The sequence below is a fragment of the Hypanus sabinus genome, chromosome X1, assembly GCF_030144855.1.
Source record: "Hypanus sabinus isolate sHypSab1 chromosome X1, sHypSab1.hap1, whole genome shotgun sequence".
Taxonomy (NCBI): domain Eukaryota; kingdom Metazoa; phylum Chordata; class Chondrichthyes; order Myliobatiformes; family Dasyatidae; genus Hypanus; species Hypanus sabinus.
Genome location: NC_082738.1, coordinates 53,733,792 through 53,755,346, shown reverse-complemented (window position 1 = coordinate 53,755,346; position 21,555 = coordinate 53,733,792). Strand labels below are relative to the sequence as shown.

At 41.1% G+C, this 21,555-nt stretch overlaps 1 protein-coding gene across 1 annotated transcript in view; it reads left to right on the top strand.

Annotated features, from left to right (window-relative positions):
- Positions 1-524: 524 nt before the first annotated feature.
- The window catches only part of smarcd2 (SWI/SNF related, matrix associated, actin dependent regulator of chromatin, subfamily d, member 2), a 53,130-nt gene continuing 32,099 nt past the window's right edge, over positions 525-21,555 (top strand). Inside the window, exons 1-7 of the mRNA XM_059956607.1 lie at positions 525-1,048; positions 5,143-5,327; positions 8,921-8,963; positions 10,969-11,091; positions 11,970-12,089; positions 15,995-16,090; positions 19,293-19,394. Of these exons, the coding sequence (XP_059812590.1) occupies positions 878-1,048; positions 5,143-5,327; positions 8,921-8,963; positions 10,969-11,091; positions 11,970-12,089; positions 15,995-16,090; positions 19,293-19,394 (840 nt within the window). The 5' untranslated portion in view covers positions 525-877. The remainder of the gene's footprint in view (positions 1,049-5,142; positions 5,328-8,920; positions 8,964-10,968; positions 11,092-11,969; positions 12,090-15,994; positions 16,091-19,292; positions 19,395-21,555) is intronic.

The following is a 21,555-nucleotide window of genomic DNA, read 5'->3' as shown; positions in this document are numbered from 1 at the left end:
GGGCTAGGATTAAATCGGGGTATTTCTGGGTGGCGGAGCTCGAAGGCCCAGAAGGGACGATTCTCCGCTGTAGCTTGGTCAATCAATAAATTAATCAATTACTTGCTCGAGCCCCTCACATCTTAAAGCCACAGACAAAATCACGATAAAGATGGTACGAACAAGCTGAAAGGTTGTGGCAATCGGGTGGACTTGTTGCATTATAAAATAGCTGGGGTTCAGTGCATTGAAAGGTCTCTGTATCTTCTTAAATGAAAAAGAAAAGACATTGCATAAAATTACAAATATATTGTTAGGCTTGGTGGCTTCCAAGGCAGAGCGTTCGGTCTGACAGCTGCAAAGCGCTTTTACCTGACGCAACGGGGGGGGCGGTGTCTGTCGGCGGATCAGCACAGCGTTGACATCTGCTGGCTGAGTGCTCCTGCTCGCTAGAGACAGAGGGCGTACGGGCTGAGAGTTGCCTGTTAACCTGTTTGTACAATCCCCACCCATCTGCCAAAACCACAAGAGTGGGCGGGGAGGCGGAGCACTCCGTAAACAAGAGTCTGGCAAAAACATTCTGATTTTTATCTTTAGACGCTGTTGGGTTGAGAAAATGTGTCAGTGCCAGTAGAACGGGGCTTATTGCTCTCCAGCAGATTCATGGGTAATGATGACACCAAACATTGCCACCTTTGTGCCTGTTGCTGAATGTTGATTTTTTTTACCCCTTCTCCAAAGGGATACTTAGCCAACAGGATACTTGTGGAGCGAAATAAATTCTGAGACCCGGAGGCTTGTGGACATTGGTGGAGTGAAATGACAGCTGGACCAGAGGCAGTTAACAGATCTAAGTGAGATTAAGTCTTTTGTTTTATCTACATATACTTTGAAAAAAATGGCGACAAGAGTAGGCGGAGGATACCCCATGAACCCAGACAGCCCCATGAATCCAGCTCTCGGGGTGAACCCAATGAATTCCGTGGCGGGCCAAGGTGGTAGGATGCCACTTAATCTTCAGCAGCCATCTCCAGCCTTCCGCACGATGGGTCCCGGCGGCGCTTATCCCGTGAGTAACCCCCACCCCCTTCTACTTGAACTTCTGTAACTTTCCAACTTCTGTGTTCCTGTAATTTTTTATGTATTGATCGATCTGAAAATCGTCCCGATCCCAATACCCTGACGACAAAAGTATTAGAATTGACGATGTTAAAATATTTAATTAATTTGTATCCGAATGACGGCTGATTTAATGTTATAAGCTGTTTAAAATTAATACAGTATCATTTGCACCGTGTTTGAATTTGCATTTAACAGCTTTATTTTCGTTTTGGGAGGGGGTTTATTTGCTTTGCGCACGTGCAAGAAAAATGGGACGTGTCCTAAAGTTGTTTTATTTTGGAAGTGTGTGTAGTCTCGCCCTCTCTCCCTGGGATTGACACGGGAGCCGAGCCCAGGGGAGGGCTCCCTTGTGTGTACCGCTGGATTTAACCGAAACTCGGCCTAAAAGCCGCCCTCCGGTCCTGGTTACAGAGTGTGCCTTTCTTTTCCGCCTTTCTGCTTACTTCCGCGTTTGAGCGTCGCGTGTGGGGCTGCTTGACACTGCGAGCCAGGGCCAGCGTGGAGCTGCCGACCGCTGGCCCGCAAACCGTGGCGAGAGCCGCTCGGACCCCGACCTGCACCCTCTGCCAGGGCGGGGTCGGTAAAGCCGAAAACCTTGGCTCCCCACGTGTCCTGCGTTACTGTAACCGGGAGAGGAGCACATGAGCGCCATCACATGCTTCATATTACAGTGGGGGTGGTTTATAGTGAGGTAGGATAAGACGGAAGTGGAAAGAGGAGACGTGGTGTGAGGGGGTTAAGAGTCTGACTCATAGGGTCAGAATTTGGAGAAGGATTATGAGGTCAGAGGATGAGATAATAATTGACATAAAATAGATGCTTTAGGGGCCAGAATTACATGGATAAGAGGTTTTGGAGAAGAGATGAATTATACGAAAGAGGCAAGTTATAACAGCTGAATTATACCAGGCTGGGTTATAGGGGGTGGAATTGGAGCAGGTTTTCATTGGGGAGTTGAATTTTAGGGATGGGGGAATTTATAGACGGGCATCTGCAAATACAGTGAGCCCACCAAGTGACTACAGTTAAAGATGGATAGATCATTTTGAAGGATCAGGGAGCCATGTAATGAGAAAATTAACATTTAGGAGGTGCAAACTTATCTTGATTTCACACACAAATCCCAACAAATGAAAATATTGCCCAATCCACAAACAATGGGAAAGCATTTGGTGAGGACAACTTCCAGAGCTGTTCATGCTTGTTCCTGAGTTAGCTGGATTTAATCCCTGTAACTTTTGGAAAAGGAAAGATAACAGCTGAAATGGCCAGTAAAGATTGCAATTGTTGTGGTGTTAGACTATTTGTTTTAAGCACAATGTTGTGTAAAATTATGGTACAGTGTATATTGGAAGCTCATTTACAACATTCCCAGGAAAGAATGCAGATGTACAGACCAGATTTTTTACTTTCCCAAGCATAAAACAATATCCTAATAATAATAATAGAAAATGTAGAGTTTGACAGTACTGATTGGGCCTATCTGTGGCACATTCTACAGGAATATAAAATTCCTGTCACGGTAAACAACATAATCAAAAGTTTCTGCTGTACCTTTGTGTGTAATGTTGATCACAGTGAAATCAGCTTTGAAGTCAACAAGAGTGTCAGGGTGTTTCTTGTCTGCAGCTCCCTTCAATGTACCACTGAGTGGGTAGTGCTCTGTAGGAACCCTTCTTATCCATCAAAGACTCTGTAACTTTACAGATAAATGAGAATCAACAGATTTATTATCACTGATGCATGTCATGAAATTGTTGTGTGGCAACAGTACAGTGCGAGATATGAAAAATTACTATGTTACAATCAAAGCAAACGAGGATTAGAGAGGTAGTGTTCATAGACTGTTCAGAAATCCGCTGGTGGAGGGGAAGAAGCTGTTTCTGAAACATTGAGTGTGGGTCTTCAAGCTCCTGTACCTCCTCCCTGATTATAGTGATGAAAAAGGGTGTGTCCCAGGTGGTCAGGGTCCTTAATGATTGATGCTACCTTCCTGACTCACCATCTTTTGAAAATGTCCTCGTTGGCCTTTACATTGTAATTATGTCACTGTGCTTGTGACTATCAAGCTGGTTAAATATTTCCAAGTCTACCCATCAAGCCTGCTTAAGACCTTGTGTTTTTTAATATAAATTCTTTTTTAAAACTCCAAGGAGGACATGCCTAAGCTGTTTAGTCTGTTTTGGTAAGACAGCTCTCCCATCCCAGAAATTAGCCTGGTGAGTCATTTGTGGACTGCTTTCAATGCTGCTATTTTTTTTGGTAAGGGACAAAATCTGTGTAGTGTTCCAAGTATGGCCTCTCCAGCAGTCTGTGCAACTGCAACAACAGCTTAGTGAAAAGCAAAAAAAAAAAATGATGTTGGAATTCTAAAATAAGATGCTGGAAATACTGAACAGGTTAGGCTGCATCAATGAGAAGAGAAACAGATCTGAAACTAACTGTTTCTCTTCCTAAAGATGCAGCCTGACCTGCTGATTATTACTAGCATTTTCTGTTTTTGTTGTCTAACAAAACCTCTGAACTCCTTTACATTATAGGCCAAAGTGCCTTTGTTGGAGTTGCCTGCTAATTTTGCGTATTAATGCAACCTTTGGGCCTTTTGAGGAAAATAATGTTTATAGATCAAGATCTCAGATCTGGAACAAAACTCATTGTTTATCTGGTAGCAGTGATTCTTATTTATAGTACATCTGAGGCCAGCATTTTAATGCACTGAAAAAATACCAATGACTACTACTCTGTAAAACCTTCCAAACTGGTTATGTGCCTTGGTACAAACTGATACTTGTGTTTTTCCAGAGTTTTGCCTTTCTGTCTCCTATTGCTGACTTAGCTGCTTTACCAACTGAAATAAGGCTAAGTGGTCCTTAATTTCCCGTCTTTATTTTTGAAGAGTCAGGCACTCAAAAGTCATGAGTCAGATGTGAAATTTTAATTTCTATAGAGGGATATAAAGGACATGTTTTTTTAAAGAAATCTCTTTGATAGGAACATTGAACATATTACAGCAAATTTATCATGTCATTGAGCAACTGCCAAATGAGAATTATGGCACTGTTTGTATACAAGTTTAAATTGTAGATAAAAGAGCATTGGTTTGATACCCAATTGGAATTGTTTGAGTTTTGGGGAGATGAAGGAAATGCCATTGGGCAGTGTTTCATCCATTATTGATGACCTATTGGGCAGCACAGTGGTTGAGCTTCCTCCCACTTCCCATGTTCTGTTGGTGTTGCCTCTGCGGAGTTTGCATATTCTGTCTGTGACCATTGAGCTTGCCCCAGGTGCTCGCATAGACCTTCTGGTTGCTATGTTACTTGGCTGCTAGTGGTGTATAGATGGGTGGGAGGAGAAACAGGATGAAACTGATAGGGAAGTAAGTGGGAAGATGGGATTGCTCCGAGAGCTGCCTTGAAGTCGATGGGCTTAATGGCCTCCTCTCTCCATTTTGTGCAAGCATTATCATAGAAGTGGATATTGAAAACAGGATTTTACTGTCAGCCTTGCAGTATGTGAGGCCCAGCCAGTGACTCTCAAAATGTTGGCTGGGGTACCAGAACTGGAGCTGCTTTGGAGAAATGCACAGACTCAGTGAGATTCAAATTAAATGAGATCTGTCCAGTGCAGATGTAAGCATTTGGATGTCTTCAAGCTTCTTGCTTTCAAGCCTCGAGACTATTAATTAAGCATAGTTCACAATTGTAAGTAATGTGGAACTGCTGGGTGGCTGTCATGAACTAAAACCAGGAAAAAATATCAAAGGTACATTGTCGACCCATAATAAAAACTTAATGTAAATCTACCCACATAGATCAGGTTTGATACTCCAAATTTCCAGAGCTTGTTAATAATAGTTCTGACAGTGGTTTATAAAGCCACTAGTTGATTAATTGTCAGAATAGGAAGAGTGTGGAGAGAGAAAGCTTTGCTTTCACTTTTATCAAACACATTGGTAAAGAAGCATTCTACTGGAGTGAGTATTTATTAATTTTTGACCACTCATGTGTAGTTTCACTATTCCTTTCTCCTGCACCCCAGCGCCCAGGGATGCCACTAGGATCTCGCATGGGAATGCCAGGAATGCAGATGGGCATGCCCTCTGGCCCATCCTTCATGGGGAACACGGCCGTGCGACCAGGAATTCCACAGCCGATGATGGACCCGTTTCGTAAGCGTATGCTCGCACAGCAGCCTCCACAGATGATGCAGAACCGAGGGAGAGGGTAAGATGCTGGCACAGAGGCATGGTTCCCACATATGGAACACTAAACCTTTATTCAGTCCTTGCAGAGAAGGCCGCCAAGTTTTCCAGTTGCCTTTTGAATTTACCTAGTGCTTGGATGAATCACACCTACCAAGAAGGTTTTAACTTCATTGCCATGTCTCTGCTAAGGTCACTGATCTCAGAATTGGCTGCCACAATTGGCCTCAGCATCTATGAGTGAGGGAAGAGAAAATTGGCAACGATGTGTATTCCTGACTTGTGTCCAGCAGTCCTTGCAGGATGTACACGTGTGGCATGAAGCCCTCTGAATCTACGTGTCCTGCTGATATATAATATTAAGATTTGTATTCATTTAAACTATATATACTAGTGCACAGTTAACTGAGGGAGTAACCCAGATACTTGAAACTCTGCTCATGGGAAGAGTCAGTGCCCACAGAGGGAAGGGACAAAATTAATTTTTAAAAAATTGTCAAGACAAAAAGTCTAAGCACTGAATAAGTGCCCCACCAAATCTAGAAGTAAAGGAGCAGGTCACTGATTTTTTTTTTTGGGGGGGGGGGGTGTTTGCCAAACGTTTTCTCTGCCCACTGCACAAATCTGACCGTGTTCTTTTGCTGCATGCCTTGCCTTGCTGATGCTGAGTGAAAGATGGACCATCACTGGTGATGATATTTGCTTGATTTAAAAATTTGTGGCCACAGGAAAAATGAAGAAGGTGTTTCCAGAAGCATAAATAGCATATCTACCGTATATATACACTGGCACTTTGCTCGCTATTATACATAGGAGTGGTACCCTAATCACCTCGAAGAATTGTCCTAATGCAACTCTGTTGGAACCATTATTTCTTCTCTCTTCCCCTCCTCCCTCAATTTTGGGATTCTGCCATTCTGTCAGCGCTGTCTTCATCAAGCAGTAGAAGATCTGCCGTTGATGCTACTTGGTGAACCAATGCTTCATCTTTGGAGAAGCTAGCTACTGTGAGATCAATTTTTCAGCAAATGTAGTGACGTAAGAAGTAAATGTCAATCTTGCAGGTTGGTTAATATGACCGATAGACACTTCAGCTCACAATGTTGTGCTAAGTTAATTAAGCTAGAAACTAAATGCCTAAATAAACTAATCCCTTCTACTATCCAATGTCCATAACCCTCTATTCTCCATACATTTATGTGCCTGTTTGAGAGCCTCTTAGACTCTTAAATGATTGTCATATTAGTCTCTTCTATCATCCCCAGCTCGGCATTCCAGGTACCCAAATTCTGCTTTTAAAAAGAAAACTTGCCCACACATGTACTTTGAACTTGTCCTCTTTAGTATATCATGACCCTGGCAAGAAAGATAGCAGCCATCTACTCTATGCTTTTCCTAGTCTTCTAAATTTGTCCGGTCTCCTCGTGGCTGCTGCAACAACAAAAACAACCCAGTGTCTCTGCATTGCGTATGCCCTCTTATCCAGGCAGCATTCTGGTGAACCTCTTCTGCACTGTTCCCAACCCTCCATATCTTTGGTATAATAGAGTCATCGGAATTGAATGCCAGCTAATTCATTACTTAAGCCATTGGCCCTAATGGGGCATTAGCTTCCAACAGCAGCTTGCCAGAGTCCTCTGTCCTGAGCCAGTCTTTCAAGTCGTCCCCACATATAGCCATTCTTCTTGGTGTCAGCTTCAAGGTCACATTGCCATGTGTTCACTTTCATACATGGTCTCTATAATTCCATGTTCCATTGGTGGTGGTCCTGGATGATAAAAGGATGATTGGCCCTGTGGCTTCCATGGACTTGCAGCTTTCACCACACAACTTCATACGTCTTTTAGGCGAAGATCCTTCCTCACCCACGGATGAGGTCATTAGAGCTTCTGTTGGTGTTTCTGTAGCACTGGGTTTTTACGGGATGGGGTTGCTAGCCCCATGCCAACCCTCCTCTTCGCAGCCAGGCTTGGGACCGTCCTTGGCAGAGTTAATTGAATACAATACTCCAGATAAAGCCTATCTGCATTAGAATAAGTTACCAGCATTTTTTTTATATTATGATCAACTGAAATATTTCTTTTATTTGTGTGGTTTCATATTTTTAAACAACCAATGAACTCACAGCATTCTTATTGTGCCTCTGTTCATTTTGCTATGAGATTGATCCCATTAGAATGTGCTGTACCATACCCTGACATTGCAGGCTTGAAACTATTTTATTTATTGAGATGCAGTGTGAATAGGCCCTTCTGGCCTTTTGAGCCACACCGCCCAGCAATCCCCAATTTAACCCCAGCCTGATAGTGGGACTATTCACAATGACCGATTAACCTATCAACTGGTACGTCTTTGGACTGTGGGAGGAAAGTAGAGCACCCGGAGGAAACCCACACAGTCACTACTCGCAGCCCTTTCTCGTGCTGACAATTAGTCAGCAGATCGTTCTATGACTTTACGTAGAAGTTGGAATCAGCATGAAACTAGTGTATAAGTGGATTTGCAGTATAATTTTAAGGACTAAAAATAGAGGATGAGGAACCACATAACATAGGTGTGACTAATACCATAAATTCTATCAAGCTTCTCCTTGTTAACATTAATATTTCACGTATCTTCAAATTACTGAAACAAAATTATAAAAGATGACCAATAGCATTAGTCTTGGAAAGATTGTAAAGCTTGACGTTTTTTTAAATAATCAATTCGGAGCTTGCTGGAAAGAAGCTAAATGTGTTTTGCTAAATTGAAGTCCCCAACTGAGTATAACTTGTACATAAACTTGTCCATTGGTTCTTATGGTAGTTGAACAAAGCTCCAGGTCAGTGGAGGTAAGCTGGTCAAAAGCCTTACTGTGCAGGATATAGAATGACTGATTAATTATCAAAAGCAATTGATTTGGTTTTCTTTTTGCTTCAAGTTAACAGGGCCATTTCTAAGTGGCTTGAATGGAAAAGGAAAATAGTTCTCTGGATAGAAGCAAAGGGCTTCAGAGGTCACTGGTTGGTGCTTGGGCCAGTGCTGAATGCAGTTGGAGGACTAATTTTAAAGAGAAATTTAAAGATGGGGTCGGGGGGAGGCAGATGAAGAGATTTGTGGATAAAATGCTCAAAGAGCAGTGTTTTCTACTGGACTAGACTAGCATGGGTGGGATACATATCTGGTAAGGTTCTTGATTGACTCTTGACAGAAAGCATAAAAGAAAACAAGGTTGAACTAAATCATGATGTCCACCATGTCAAGCATCATGTTAAATGTAGGTTTGGATTTTCCATTTATGAATAACTATTGTTTCAGCAATAGGAAATGGGTAGAATATGCTTTAACCAAATCTCCACCCACTTTTTAAACAAGACATAGTTTCCGTGGGCAGAGCACAGGAGTTGCTTGATAGTTCAAAGAATACTGCAGTGAGTTTTGCAACTGATAATAAAAGTAAGCAAGAATACCAGGTCTCTAATCTAAATTACTTATGCACACACAAAAGTTTACACGAATAAGGGCCCAGCTTTACTTATAACCAACATGTGTAGACATGTTAAGTTGATGTTTAAAGAGAATGCGGTTAATCTTCAATTAGTGTTGACATCTAACAACGTCCTTTATTACCTGCAGTGTGAAGAGACGAAAGATGGCTGACAAAATTCTACCACAAAGGGCAAGTGTTGATTTTTGTTGGCTTTTTAAGATTTGCTTCGTTATTGCTAAGGGTGCAAAATGTTTAACCAGAAGAATGTTTCCTGCACCCCAGAATCCCCAGTTTACAAATAGACTAACTGATCTCACTGCAAAGCATGTTCCAGCTTTACAATTATTTCAGTGCCGACTGCTTGCCAGTAATCCAACTGGGTCATTCCGCATCCAGTATCATAATAGCCGTGGGCTTGTACCACATTGGTTAATGTTATGTATGCGCAGAGCAAAAACGGCAATGGAGTAGTATCATTGAACAGTTTTACTGAATCGTGTTAGTCACGGTATACGCTGGCCAATTTACAGTGAGGGAGCAATGATCCGGGCTGCCAAAACACAAAAAGTGCGCACGCAAAAGCCTGCGCAAAAAGAGAGGGCCTTCTGCACGTTGGAGGCCCAGTTGACTCACCGCGCAATCAATCGGCCGGAAGCGCACTTGCCAGTTTCTTGCAATTGATCTGATAAGATTCCGTTAATATGCCTGGTGTCATTTACCTACCTAGTATTTTCTACTTTAAATTTTGAGAAATTAAATCTAAGTATGAAGTGCTTTATAGTTGTGCCTGTTTTTCACTAAAGTTAACAAATGTCCTATAGTGATGGTGAAATTTAACTACCTATGGAAGCGATTTATACGGCCATTTGCCTTTTATAAACAGATAGCTTTCCTAAAGAAAACAAACCTGGCTTTTCTTCTGTATTTTCACCTCTGGTTCATCAACCAAAGGAAGTGGTCTTTCTGTTGTTACGAAATTCCCATAACTGGATCACTTACCAGCAAAGATAGAGAGGTCCGTTGAAGTCTGATGGTACTATTTTTAAAAGTCTTTATTTATGAAAGGGCACAAAATAAGATTAATACAGACATTCAGATAAAATACGCCGTCAATACTCAATCTAAAAACGTGGGTATAATAATAATCATCAATTAAGCAATAGCTCTATCGTTTGTCTAGGGGATATTGTACTGTCCGATGGAAAGGTAAAAGTCACTGTCCTTTTAAGCTGCAGCTCTGTGGGTTTAAGAGAGACGGTTTTAAACTCACCCGGGTCTTTTATGAGGCCAATCCGTTGAGTCGGGGAGTTGGTTCCCCATTGTTAGTTCCAAGTCGTTTTCCATGGTACCAGCCACCAGTCCCCATGCAAGGGAACCAAATGCACGTGGCTTCCTTCAAATGGCTTCCCGCTATTACGGGATCGCTAGCGTTTCCTCTGATGCGTCTGAGGGGCTGTCCCTACAGCCCCCCCCCCCCTTTTATCTTAACTCGCCGGGTAGTAGATGTCAATCAGGTTGGGGTGATGCAATCTCTCTCTCAACCAGCCCACTTTGCCCGAGGGCTTGCACGTAGCATAGTCCCCAATCCACAAACGTGGTCTCCAGGAGACAATGGCCAGGTCTCTCTCTCTCATTTCCTGGGTCCTCTGATCCAACCCAATAATGCTCTTGCGATTCTCACAAAGGAGGGGGCTCCCCCGCACCCTTCGGCCCCTCAGAGCTGTGGTACATTCATAACACTGTATTCACCATAATCAAAGCCCTTTACAAATTTTAATTGTCTTTACTAAATCTACTCTTCATCTAATATGTTTGAGTGGAAATAGTCTCCAGTATCTCATCCCCAGTCTCTGAATCTGTATTTTACATTGACTTTAATGTCTTTTGGATATGGAGCATGCCGGTGTGATGTGATCTAATAGTTTTGTTCTATCATTGCCTGTGTGTCCTTATTCAGAAATCTAAAATGCAGTAAGGTCATCAAGAAATGTTTTAAGGATATTAAGTGAACATTGTAGAAAGTTTTCATGCATTCATTTTTACATCTTGCTGAAATCAGACATGACAGTGTACTGTTGTGTGACTATAACAAACTAAATGTTTCATGGACAATGTGACAGAGGTTGCTGTAGTAGAGTTCCTCTTTATTAAGTCCAGAGCTGACTTGATGTTTTGTTACCTTTTTAAATTTCAGATCAGAGAGCTTGTTCCTGAATCCCAAGCTTATATGGATCTCTTAGCTTTTGAGCGCAAATTGGATCAAACTATTATGAGGAAACGCCTGGAGATTCAGGAGTCCATGAAAAAGCCCTTAATGGTACAACTTTCAGAAAGCACAATTAATTTATACCAGGGACTGTTTGGTTGGGGGTAGGGTTTGCATTTAAGTTATTTTCTTGTTATTTCATAGTCCGTAAAATGCCATTCTCTTTTCTAAAACCTTATTTTTCATCAATGTCCCTCAGTCATTCAACACCACTCAGTGAAACAGGATGCAAATCAAAGCCACAATCTTTCTGTTAGTCGTTTTAATGCATTTAAATAATGCTGGGTGGAAATCTTTCCACGAAATACAGTGTATCTGCCCATTTTTAAGACTAGTCTCCTTTCCATTGGATTTTGAACTTGGATACCCATTAAGGTTGAGGTTTGATGTCTGCCTCTTTTCTCCATGGTGTAAGAGGTTAGGGCTGCAGAGCTGCTCCTCGGATGGTGGATAAAAGGTCATCAAGTGGTTGCAACGTATTGCCTGGAAGTATTTAGCCAAAAACATCCTGGTGTTTTGCAATTAATAATCAATCATGCCTAACATTGTCAGGAACATACAAATAAAATATCTCATACAAATTAATATTCAGATGACAAAGAACTTGATCCTGTTTTGAATTTATTAATCAAAAATGAAGGTATAATTTATCATAAGATCTGACCTTATTCTGTTGCCAATTTTGTTAAAGGAATGTCATCTCCTGACTTGAGTAGCTCAGGTCATCTGGCATTCTGGAAGACCTTTCAGCTGTATAGTGCAATCTTTTGGTCTCTGACTTGAAGGGTTAAGCAGTAGCCTGCAAATGGAGGAGGGTGAAAGAAAATATTTGAAGGCTTCACACTGGGATTAACTGATGAGTGGATGCTGATACACAGCTGTCCCTGTATGGAAAGCTTATGAACTACTTGATATTTTCTTCATTTCAGCAAAAGCGCAAACTAAGGATCTACATCTCAAACACTTTTACCCCAGCCAAGTCTGAAGGTGAAGAGGGAGAAACAGTTGCATCATGGGAGCTTCGTGTGGAAGGAAAGCTACTTGATGATGTAAGTTGGATTTGGCATACCTTGTGTCCCTTTTATTTTATCTTTGGCAAAGGGAAACATGAGGAATGATTACTTGAGAAGGGAGTTAGGTGAGAGAGTTGTACTATAGTACTCTTTTGTATCTAGGCATTCAAGGTTAATTAATATTTATAACGTTATTTGACATAACATATAAATTAAGTTAAAAACATAATGTGGCACGGTAGTGTGGTTAATGCAACACTTTACAGTGCTAGTCACCCGCGTTCAGTTTCCACTGCTGTCTGTAAGGAGTTTGTACGTTCTCCCCGGGACCGCATGGGTTTTCCCCGGGTGCCCCAGTTTCCTCCCACAGTCCAAAGATGTACAGGTTAGTAGACTAATTGGCCACATGGGTATAATTGTGACTCAATGGGCCAGAAGGACCTGTTACTGTCCTGTACCTTTAAATAATAATAAACCATAATATATGATCCAAGTGACACAAGTTTTTTTCTTTCTTTAGCAATCTTTTTATTAGATAAAAAAGTGTATATATAAACAAGAGAAGAATTATCACAAATATATCAATAACAGTTCAAATAAAAAGAAAAATAAACATATCAAGATCAAACAAAGTATTAATCTAATAGTATATAATAAAGAGGAAGGTAATTGATTCTCCTCTTATCCATAAAAAGAAAAAAAGATGAAGAAACTTTTATAATTGACATAAACAAAAAAAACCCTAAACACAAAAAAAAAAGAGAGAAAATAAATCGGACATTTGATACATCCTCTAAATTTGAGGAAACTTGGCGATCTTTTATTCAATACTTTCATGTGCTCTGACTTAAGGCCCTTCTAGTTGCCTTTTTGAAGTTCTGGATTTAATCAGAAAGTTTTTCCTTGTTTTTTTTTGGCTTTAACTCTCAGTTTGAGCTACCGAAGTGACACAAGTTAATGTGTCACAGAGATTGTATCAACAGTCTATCAGAGGGAAGATAGATCTCTGGAGAGAATGTAAAGGATCATGCAGAATTTACAAACAGAAGTTGTTCTGGCTATTATCTCTGCTGATCAAAATAACAGTACATACCCTTCCTTCACCTTCCTGCACTGGGTCGCTGTTCTCAAATTAGTTGGGGAACTTGGGAAAATTAGTTCTCTTTCCACAAACTGGGCCCTTCATAATTTTGTAAATTGTCAGTTAAGACTCTTACGAAAAACGGCTATAGCTTAGATAGGCACATGAGAATGGAGGGATATTGGCCGTATGCAGGCAGAAGGGGTGAGGCGGCATTAGCTTAATTAGTTTAGCATGACATTGTGGGCCAACAGCCCTGTTTCTGTGCCGTATTCCACATTTATCTGACTTTCTCTCACAGCTATAATTCTCAGTTTTGACCTTACAATTTCTGGCCATTAGCAAATCTTCAAAAGTCATACAATTAAATATGCAGTTTACTCGCAATGTAAGTAACATTAGCTGTGAATGGCTTTGTTGACTGTGGACTCACTTTTGTGAACTTCAGTTCTGAATATCGTTTGCTTATTTTTATCGTTTCTATGATTTGTTTTTTTTTTCTGCACATTGGGCATTTGGTCTGTGAAAAATGAGGGAAGTGCAATCAGATATTTTCCAAATAAGAAATTATCAAAGGGAATAAGGACACTACCATGGCTGACAAGTCAAGTCAGAGCCAAAGTAAAAGCAAAAGAGAGGGCAGAGAAACTTGGATAGATTAGGGGAATGGACAAAGAAGTGGCAATGTTGGAAAGTGTATGGTCATGCACTTAGGTGGAAGAAATAAACGGGCAGACTATTGTTTAGATGGTGAGAGAATTCAAAGTGCAGAGATGCAAGGGATTTGGGAGTCCTTGTGTAAGATACCCTAAAGGTTAACCTCCAGTTTGAGTCGGTTGTGAAGAAGGTGAATGCAATTCATTTTTAGAGGTATAGAATATAAGAGCAGGGATGTGATGTTGAGGCTCTATAAGGCACTTGTGAGACCACATATGGAGCATTGTGTTCAGTTTTGGGCTCCTTATTTTAGAAAGGATATACTGACATTGGAGAGGGTTCAGAGAAGATTTGCAAGAATGATTCCAGGAATGAAAGGGTTACCTTACGAGGAACGTCTGGTAGCTCATGGGCTGAATTCCCTGGAGTCCAGGAGAATGAGGGGGGATCTCATAGAAACATTCTGAATGTTAAAAGGCTGAACAGATTAGATGTGGTAAAGTTATTTCCCATGGTAGGGGATTCTAGGACGAGGGCACGACTTCAGGATTGAAGGACGTCCATTTAGAACAGATGCAGAGAAATCACTTTAGTCAGAGGGTGGTAAATCTGTGGAATTTGTTGCCACGAGTGGCTGTGGAAGCCAAGTCATTGGGGGTATTTAAGGCAGAAATAGATAGGTTTTTGATTAGCCAGGGCATCAGTGAGTATGGGGTGAAAGAAGGGGAATGGGGATGACTGGAAGAATTGGATCAGGCCATGATTGAATGGTGGAGCAACTCGATGGGCTGAATGGCCTACCTCTGCTCCTATATCTTATGGTCTTTTTAAAATGGGCTTTATTTGATTTTTTTTTTGTTTTTTGGCTGCCTGTTAGGAGATGAATCTCAGCTCATATATAATATACATACTTTGATAATAAATGTACTTTGACCTTTGAACATTTTAAAGAAATGCATAGTAATTTTAGCTTGGGTTGGTGGCTGGGGTCTGCACTGGCATTGTTGGAAGTGAGGCATATGGTCAAATAGATAGGCAGGTGTATGACTGGGATTTGTTTTTTTTCAATGGAGGAGGCAAATGACAGGACGTGGGAATCTGGGCAGGGTTGGGGGCACAGTTAGCGGAGGATGAAGGCATATACTTATCTGGCAGGCATCCTTATCTGGGACTGCCCTGCTGCAGCTATTTTGTTCCAGGCCTGTCCAGCCACAGGTGTCCTGAAGACAACTTGATCCAAGTTCCCCAACAGTTCTCCAAAAGGACTGCAACCCAGGGAATGACATCATCCAGTAGGTCCCTCATGCACAAGTGAATGATGCCGAAGAATGTCTGGTCAATTTGTAGAGTGATGCAAAATGACCTGGAAGTGGAAAATGTTAATTTGTACTTGGGTGATGTGGCAGCAGAAACCAGAATTTGCAATCAAATGTCCATTAAGAACATAATAAGAAATTGGAGTGAGAGTCAGCCATCCGGCCTGTTCAATCTGCTCAACCATTCAATAAGATAATGCCTGATCTGGCCATAAACTCAGCTCCATCTACCTGCCTTTAATTCCCCTGCTATGCAAAAATCTATTTAACTGTGTTGAAAATATATCTACAGCTTTCCTGAGCAGCAGAAAATCCCACAGATTCACTATGCTCTAGGAAATGCAGTTTTTCCTTGTCTCCATTCTAAATCTATTCCCCCGAATCATGAGGTTATGTCCCCTAGTTCTCGTCTCACTTACCAATGGAAACAACATTCCTGCCTCTAGCTTAATCGACCCTTTTCATGATTTGTTTTTCCAAAAGATCCCCTCTTTTTTCTGAATTCCAGCAAGTATAGTCCCAGGCTACTTAACCTCTCCTTATAGACTAACCCCCTCCTCTGGGGAATCACCATGATGAACCTCCTCTGTACCGCCTTCAAAGCCACTACATCTTCCCTGCCCCTAAGCTCAATCTGTCTAGCAATGAAGGTCATCATTCTATTCACCTTCTTGATAAACTGTTGCACCTATAAACTACCATTCTAGATATCTGGTGCAGTGCCAGACAAGGTGCAAAAACAAGCAAAGTACCTGAATCCAATTAGTGCTGGTTCATCAAGAAGGGTCTATTGGAGCTTAGTAGCAGGTTTCATCACCTCCTGAGTAGTGGGCCCATTTATGAGGGGGAATGCCTTTCACTGATTCTGCAATTACCTTTCTTTCCAGCCTGGAAAAGTGAAGAGGAAGTTTTCATCCTTTTTCAAGAGTTTAGTCATCGAATTGGACAAAGACCTTTATGGTCCAGACAATCACTTGGTGGAGGTAAGATGTTCTCAGTGATTATTAGGTTGAATTAGGAGGTCACTATTATCCTCTCCAGTCACACAGTAGGTTCCTATCCTATCAATTGGAAATTGTGTGCTGTCAAACAACGGTAAACTATTTATGACCAACTAACTTCAAACTTAAACTTGCCCCTTGAGCAAATAATAAGCTGAGGCATTCATTATACATCAAAATAGGAAACCTGATACACCACATTGCCAGATAAACCATTTGTACACCAGGAACTATTTTTAATTCAGCAGCAACTGCCTGTCTATTGTTCAGACATCTGCTGCATGTATTTTTTTTATGCCCACTTAACATGACATATTTTTGAAAGTCCTGTTTGGTGACTTGCACTGGTGATGCTAATCTGATTGCTGTGCACAGCCTGCAAAAGTGTTTTTGAAGGCTTCTGCCTTAAGATGGTGGTTCTCAACTGCTGTGGGCTTTGGGAACTGCTGCAAAGTGCTGCCACCGTCCTGCTTTCTTTTGCCCCCATCAAGAGATCAAATATTCTTAAGTTATTGTTGCACAGAAGTACTGGCAGCCCCAGGTTCTGTAAAACCTATCTTAACAAAGAGGATGTGGATCTGCTTTATGTTACAACTGTAGCAGAGATTATAATAGCTACCCTGCAGTTTCCTGTATGACTAACACCAGTTCATTAGCAGGATGTTTTGGATTTTGGACTGTTGGATATCCTGTGTAGGCAAAATCCCCAGAATAAATTATAGAGTAGGAAAAAGAAGACTATCAAATGCCACCAGCTCTGAAACCATTAACAGACTCCTGAGGTGATTTTTCTTTTGCAATGTCTTTTTGGGGGTTAATTCTACCTTATCTACACACAGAAATAATCATTAAATGATACATAACACTATTCCAGTGCTGTAACATCATTATATGTACACCATTCAGTTGTTCCACTGCATTAAGCGGTGCAGTGCAGACTGGTCCTACTGTGCCTCCAGTTCAGTGATCTTGTAGTTGTGCATAAATCCACCTGTGGTTTTGCCTGTCTCTCTTACTGTAACCTATTTCGGTCTAGAAATCCACCAGACCTCTTCCAAGGCCCTCCCACCCTGTGAAATTATTAATCCTATAGTTCACAGCTGTGATTTCAGCTTATTAAATCTTCTCTTTTGTGATTCTGAGTCACCTGTCTATCTGCCTTCTTATGGAATTCAGGAGAGTAGAGGAGATGTGGGAATCGTACATGAAAGTGAACAGACTTGAGAGTAAATGAAAATCAGAACAACTGCAGTTGCAAAATAGAAATGCTGAGAATACTCATTAGGTCAGGCAGTGGAAATTGGAACATTTAATGTTCCCAGTCTAGAACCTTTCATCGGTCAAGATCAGCCATTTTTTTTCCCTCAACAAATGGAATGAGCTCCAGGAGCTATATGACAACTTCTGTTTCTTAGCTTTTTGCAAACCCCTCTTCAAATTCCAATATACTGACATGTTTGTTCTTTGCAATTATGGCTTTCTGGGCTCATAGCTAATTCTAATTCCCTGTTATCTGGGAATTAGAATTTTTTGTCTTAATGGGACCATAAAACAATGCCTGTTATGCATGTTACAGGATAGTTAAAGTTAGTTTGTTACATTGAGTACCAGTTACAAGAAAAAGTTTGAACTGTTTGCAATTACATGGTTTTCTGCATTACTCATAAGATGGGATCTGATCTTCATCCAAGTCACAATAATAGACAAAAGCAATCTGCCTAAACTAATAACTCTCAAACAATTGTACTTCTCGTCAATAATGAGTACACCATTTACATAATCACAGTCCAGGTTCAAAAAAAAATAAGTGAACCTCTGGGTTAAGCCTTAGAAAAAGAGTTGTGGAGATGCATGAAGCTGGAAAAGGCCACAGAAGCATCTCTGAAAACCTGAGCATTCATCATTCCACAGTAAGAGAAGTTGTCTACAAGTGGAGGAAACTCAGCACTGTGGCTGCTCTCCCTCGGAGTGGGCATCCTGCAAAGATCACACCAAGAGCACAACGTGCAATGCTGAAGGAGGTGAAAAAGAACCCAGTGGTAACAGCAAAAGACCTGAGAAATCTCTAGAACTTGCTAAAGTCTCTGTTCATGTGTCCACTATAAGAAAAACCCTAAACAAGTATGGTGTTCATGGAAGGACACCATGGAGGAAACCAGTGCTCTCCAAAAATAAAATTGTCTCACATTTGCAAAAGACTTACCTAGATGTTCCACAATACTTCTGGGATAATGTTCTTGGGAAAGATGAGACAAAAATTGAACTTTTTGGCAGAAATGCATATAGCTATGTTTGGAGGGAAAAGGGTACTACACACCTACACCAGAACCTCATCCCAACTGTGAAGTATGGTGGAAGGAGCATCCTGGTTTGGTGCTGTTTTGCTCCCTCAGGGTCAGGACAGCTTACATTTGTTGTGGGAACAATGAATTCAAAATTGTATCAAGACATTTTATAGGAGAATGTCAGGGTAGTGGTCCATCACCTGAAGCTTAATAGAAATTGGCTGATGCAACAAGACAATGACCTGAAACACGAGTAAATCAACAACAGAATGAAATCTGTGTTTTGGAATGGCCAAGTCAGAGCTCAGACCTTAACCCAATTGAGATGGTGTGGCATTACCTGAAGAGGGCTGTCCATGCAAGGTATCCCAGAAATATTGATGAACTGAAACAGTTTTGTATGAAGGAATGGTCTAAAATTCCTCCTCGCTGTTGTGCAAGTCTGATCAGCAGCTACAGGGAATGTTTGGTGGAGGTTATTGCTACTAAAAAGAGGTTCTACCAGTTATTAAGTACAAGGGTTCACAAGTTTTTCCAACCTGGACTGTGAGTAAACAATGTGTTCAATAAAGAAATGAGAAGTACAACAGTTTGGGTGTTGTTAGTTTAGGCAGATTGCGTATGTCTATTAATGTGACTTAGATGAAGATCAGATCACAATTTGAGTAATTCATGCAGAAAACCTTGTAAGTTCAAACTGTTCACAAGCTTCTTGCAACTGTAGCTCCATCCCAGCCTTTGATCACATTGATCAGGTTGGCTATAGGAGAGCTAGTATCTTGACCACACTTGTGCAGCTAATAACAGATCTGAAACAGAAGAAAACAGAGGGGAGAAGGTGATTTTATAAAACAATATTTAGCATGGCCATCTTGTAACATCAACTTTGTGGATTACAGTGGCACAGAATGCCCACCACACAGGAGACAGATGGCTTTCAGGTGAAGAGACCAGGAGATGTGAATGTGAAATGCACCCTGCTATTGATGCTGGATCACCAGGTAGGACTGGAACTGTTCAATAATGAATTGGGAATAGAGAGAATTGTAGCAGCTTGTAATAATGCCACTGGTTTCTTTAGCAGATATCTGTAATATTCTTTCTCGGGTGGGTATTGCTCACAAGGCCACGCTTGCTACCTCTCAGTATTTTCTCTGAGGAAAATGGTGGAGAGTCTTGAACTGCTTCTGCACATGGTTACATTTGGCAATGGCAAAATTGAGTAGCTTCATGTCATTTCAAGGAGCTGGTTAAGCAACCATGCTGCTGTGGTTTGAAGTCCAATGGAGGCTGGACCAGGTAAGGCCAGTATATTTCCCAGTGGGGCCAATCCAACATTGTGCCATTGTATCAGTTATTTTCTTGTTTTACTGGTATCTAAATCTGAAATCAGATTCTCATTATGTTGGGTTTGCTCTCAGGTCATCAGTATAGTGCAGTACCCAAATTAACCAAAGTGCTAGTGGTGATTATAAAAGTAAAGGTTCTTTGCACCTGATATTCACTGAAAGCACTAATATAATTCCCAAATATGTAAATAATTAGTTTTTAATCACATTAGGTAAATGGTTCCCTCCCTATCTGTACAATATACAGTGACATGCAGAAGTTTGGGCACCCCTGGTCAAAATTCCTGTTGCTGTGAGTAGCTAAGTGAGTAAAAGATGACCTGATTTCCAAAAGGCATAAAGTTAAAGATGACACATTTCTTTAATATTTTAAGCAAGATTACTTTTTTATTTCCATCTTTTACAGTTTCAAAATAGCAAAAAAGGAAAAGGGCCCAAAGCAAAAGTTTGGGCACCCTGCATGGTCAGTACTTAGTAACACCCCCTTTGGCAAGTATCACAGCTTGTAAATGCTTTCTGTAGCCAGCTAAGGTTCTTTCATTTCTTGTTTGGGGATCTTCGCCCAGTCTTCCTTGCAAAAGGCTTCTAGTTCTGTGGGATTCTTGTGCCATCTTACATGCACTGCTCTTTTGAGGTCTATCCACAGATTTTCGATGATGTTTAGGTCGGGGGACTGTGAGGGCCATGGCAAAACCTTCAGCTTGCGCCTCTTGAGGTAGTCCATTCTGGATTTTGAGGTGTGTTTAGGATCATTATCCTGTTGTAGAAGCCATCCTCTTTTCATCTTCAGCTTTTAACAGACTGTGTGATGTTTGCTTCCAGAATTTGCTGGTATTTAATTGAATTCATTCTTCCCTCTACCAGTGAAATGTTCCCCGTGCCACTGGCTGCAACACAAGCCCAAAGCATGATCGATCCACCCCCGTGCTTAACATTGGAGAGGTGTTCTTTTCATGAAATTCTGCACCCTTTTTTCTCCAAGCATACCTTTGCTCACTGCGGCCAAAAAGTTCTATTTTAAATTCATCAGTCCACAGGACTTGTTTCCAAAATGCATCAGGCTTGTTTAGATGTTCCTTTGCAAACTTCTGACACTGAATTTTGTGGTGAGGATGGAGGAAGGGCTTTCTTCTGATGACTCTTCCATTGTGCAGAGTCTGCTAAACCTTCCTGAAGGTCTTTTGTATTCAAACTGGGGTTTTGATCTGCCTTTCTAGCAATCCTACGAGCGGTTCTCTCGGAAAGTTTTCTTGGTCTTCCAGACCTCAACTTGACCTCCACCATTCCTGTTAACTGCCATTTCTTAATTACAATACGAACTGAGGAAACGGCTACCTGAAAACGCTTTGCTATCTTCTTATATCCTTCTGCCTTGTGGGCATCATTTATTTTAATTTTCAGAGTGCTAGGCAGCTGCTCAGAGGAGCCCATGGCTGCTGATTGTTGGGACAAGGCTTGAGGAGTCGGGGTAATTATAAAGCTTTGAAATTTACATCACCTGGCCTTTCCTAACAATGATTGTGAACAAGCCATAGCCCTAACAAGCTAATTAAGGTCTGAGACCTTGGTAAAAGTTATCTGAGAGCTCAAATCTCTTGGGATGCCCAAACTTTTGTATGGTGCTCCTTTCCTTTTTTTTCACTAAAATTGTACAAAACAAAAATAATACATTAATCTTGCTTAAAATGTTGAAAAGAATGTTTCATCTTTAACTTTATGACTTTTGGAGATCAGTTCATCTTCTACTCACTTAACTATTCACAGTAACAGAAATTTTGACCAGGGGTGCCCAAAATTTTGCATGCCACTGTAG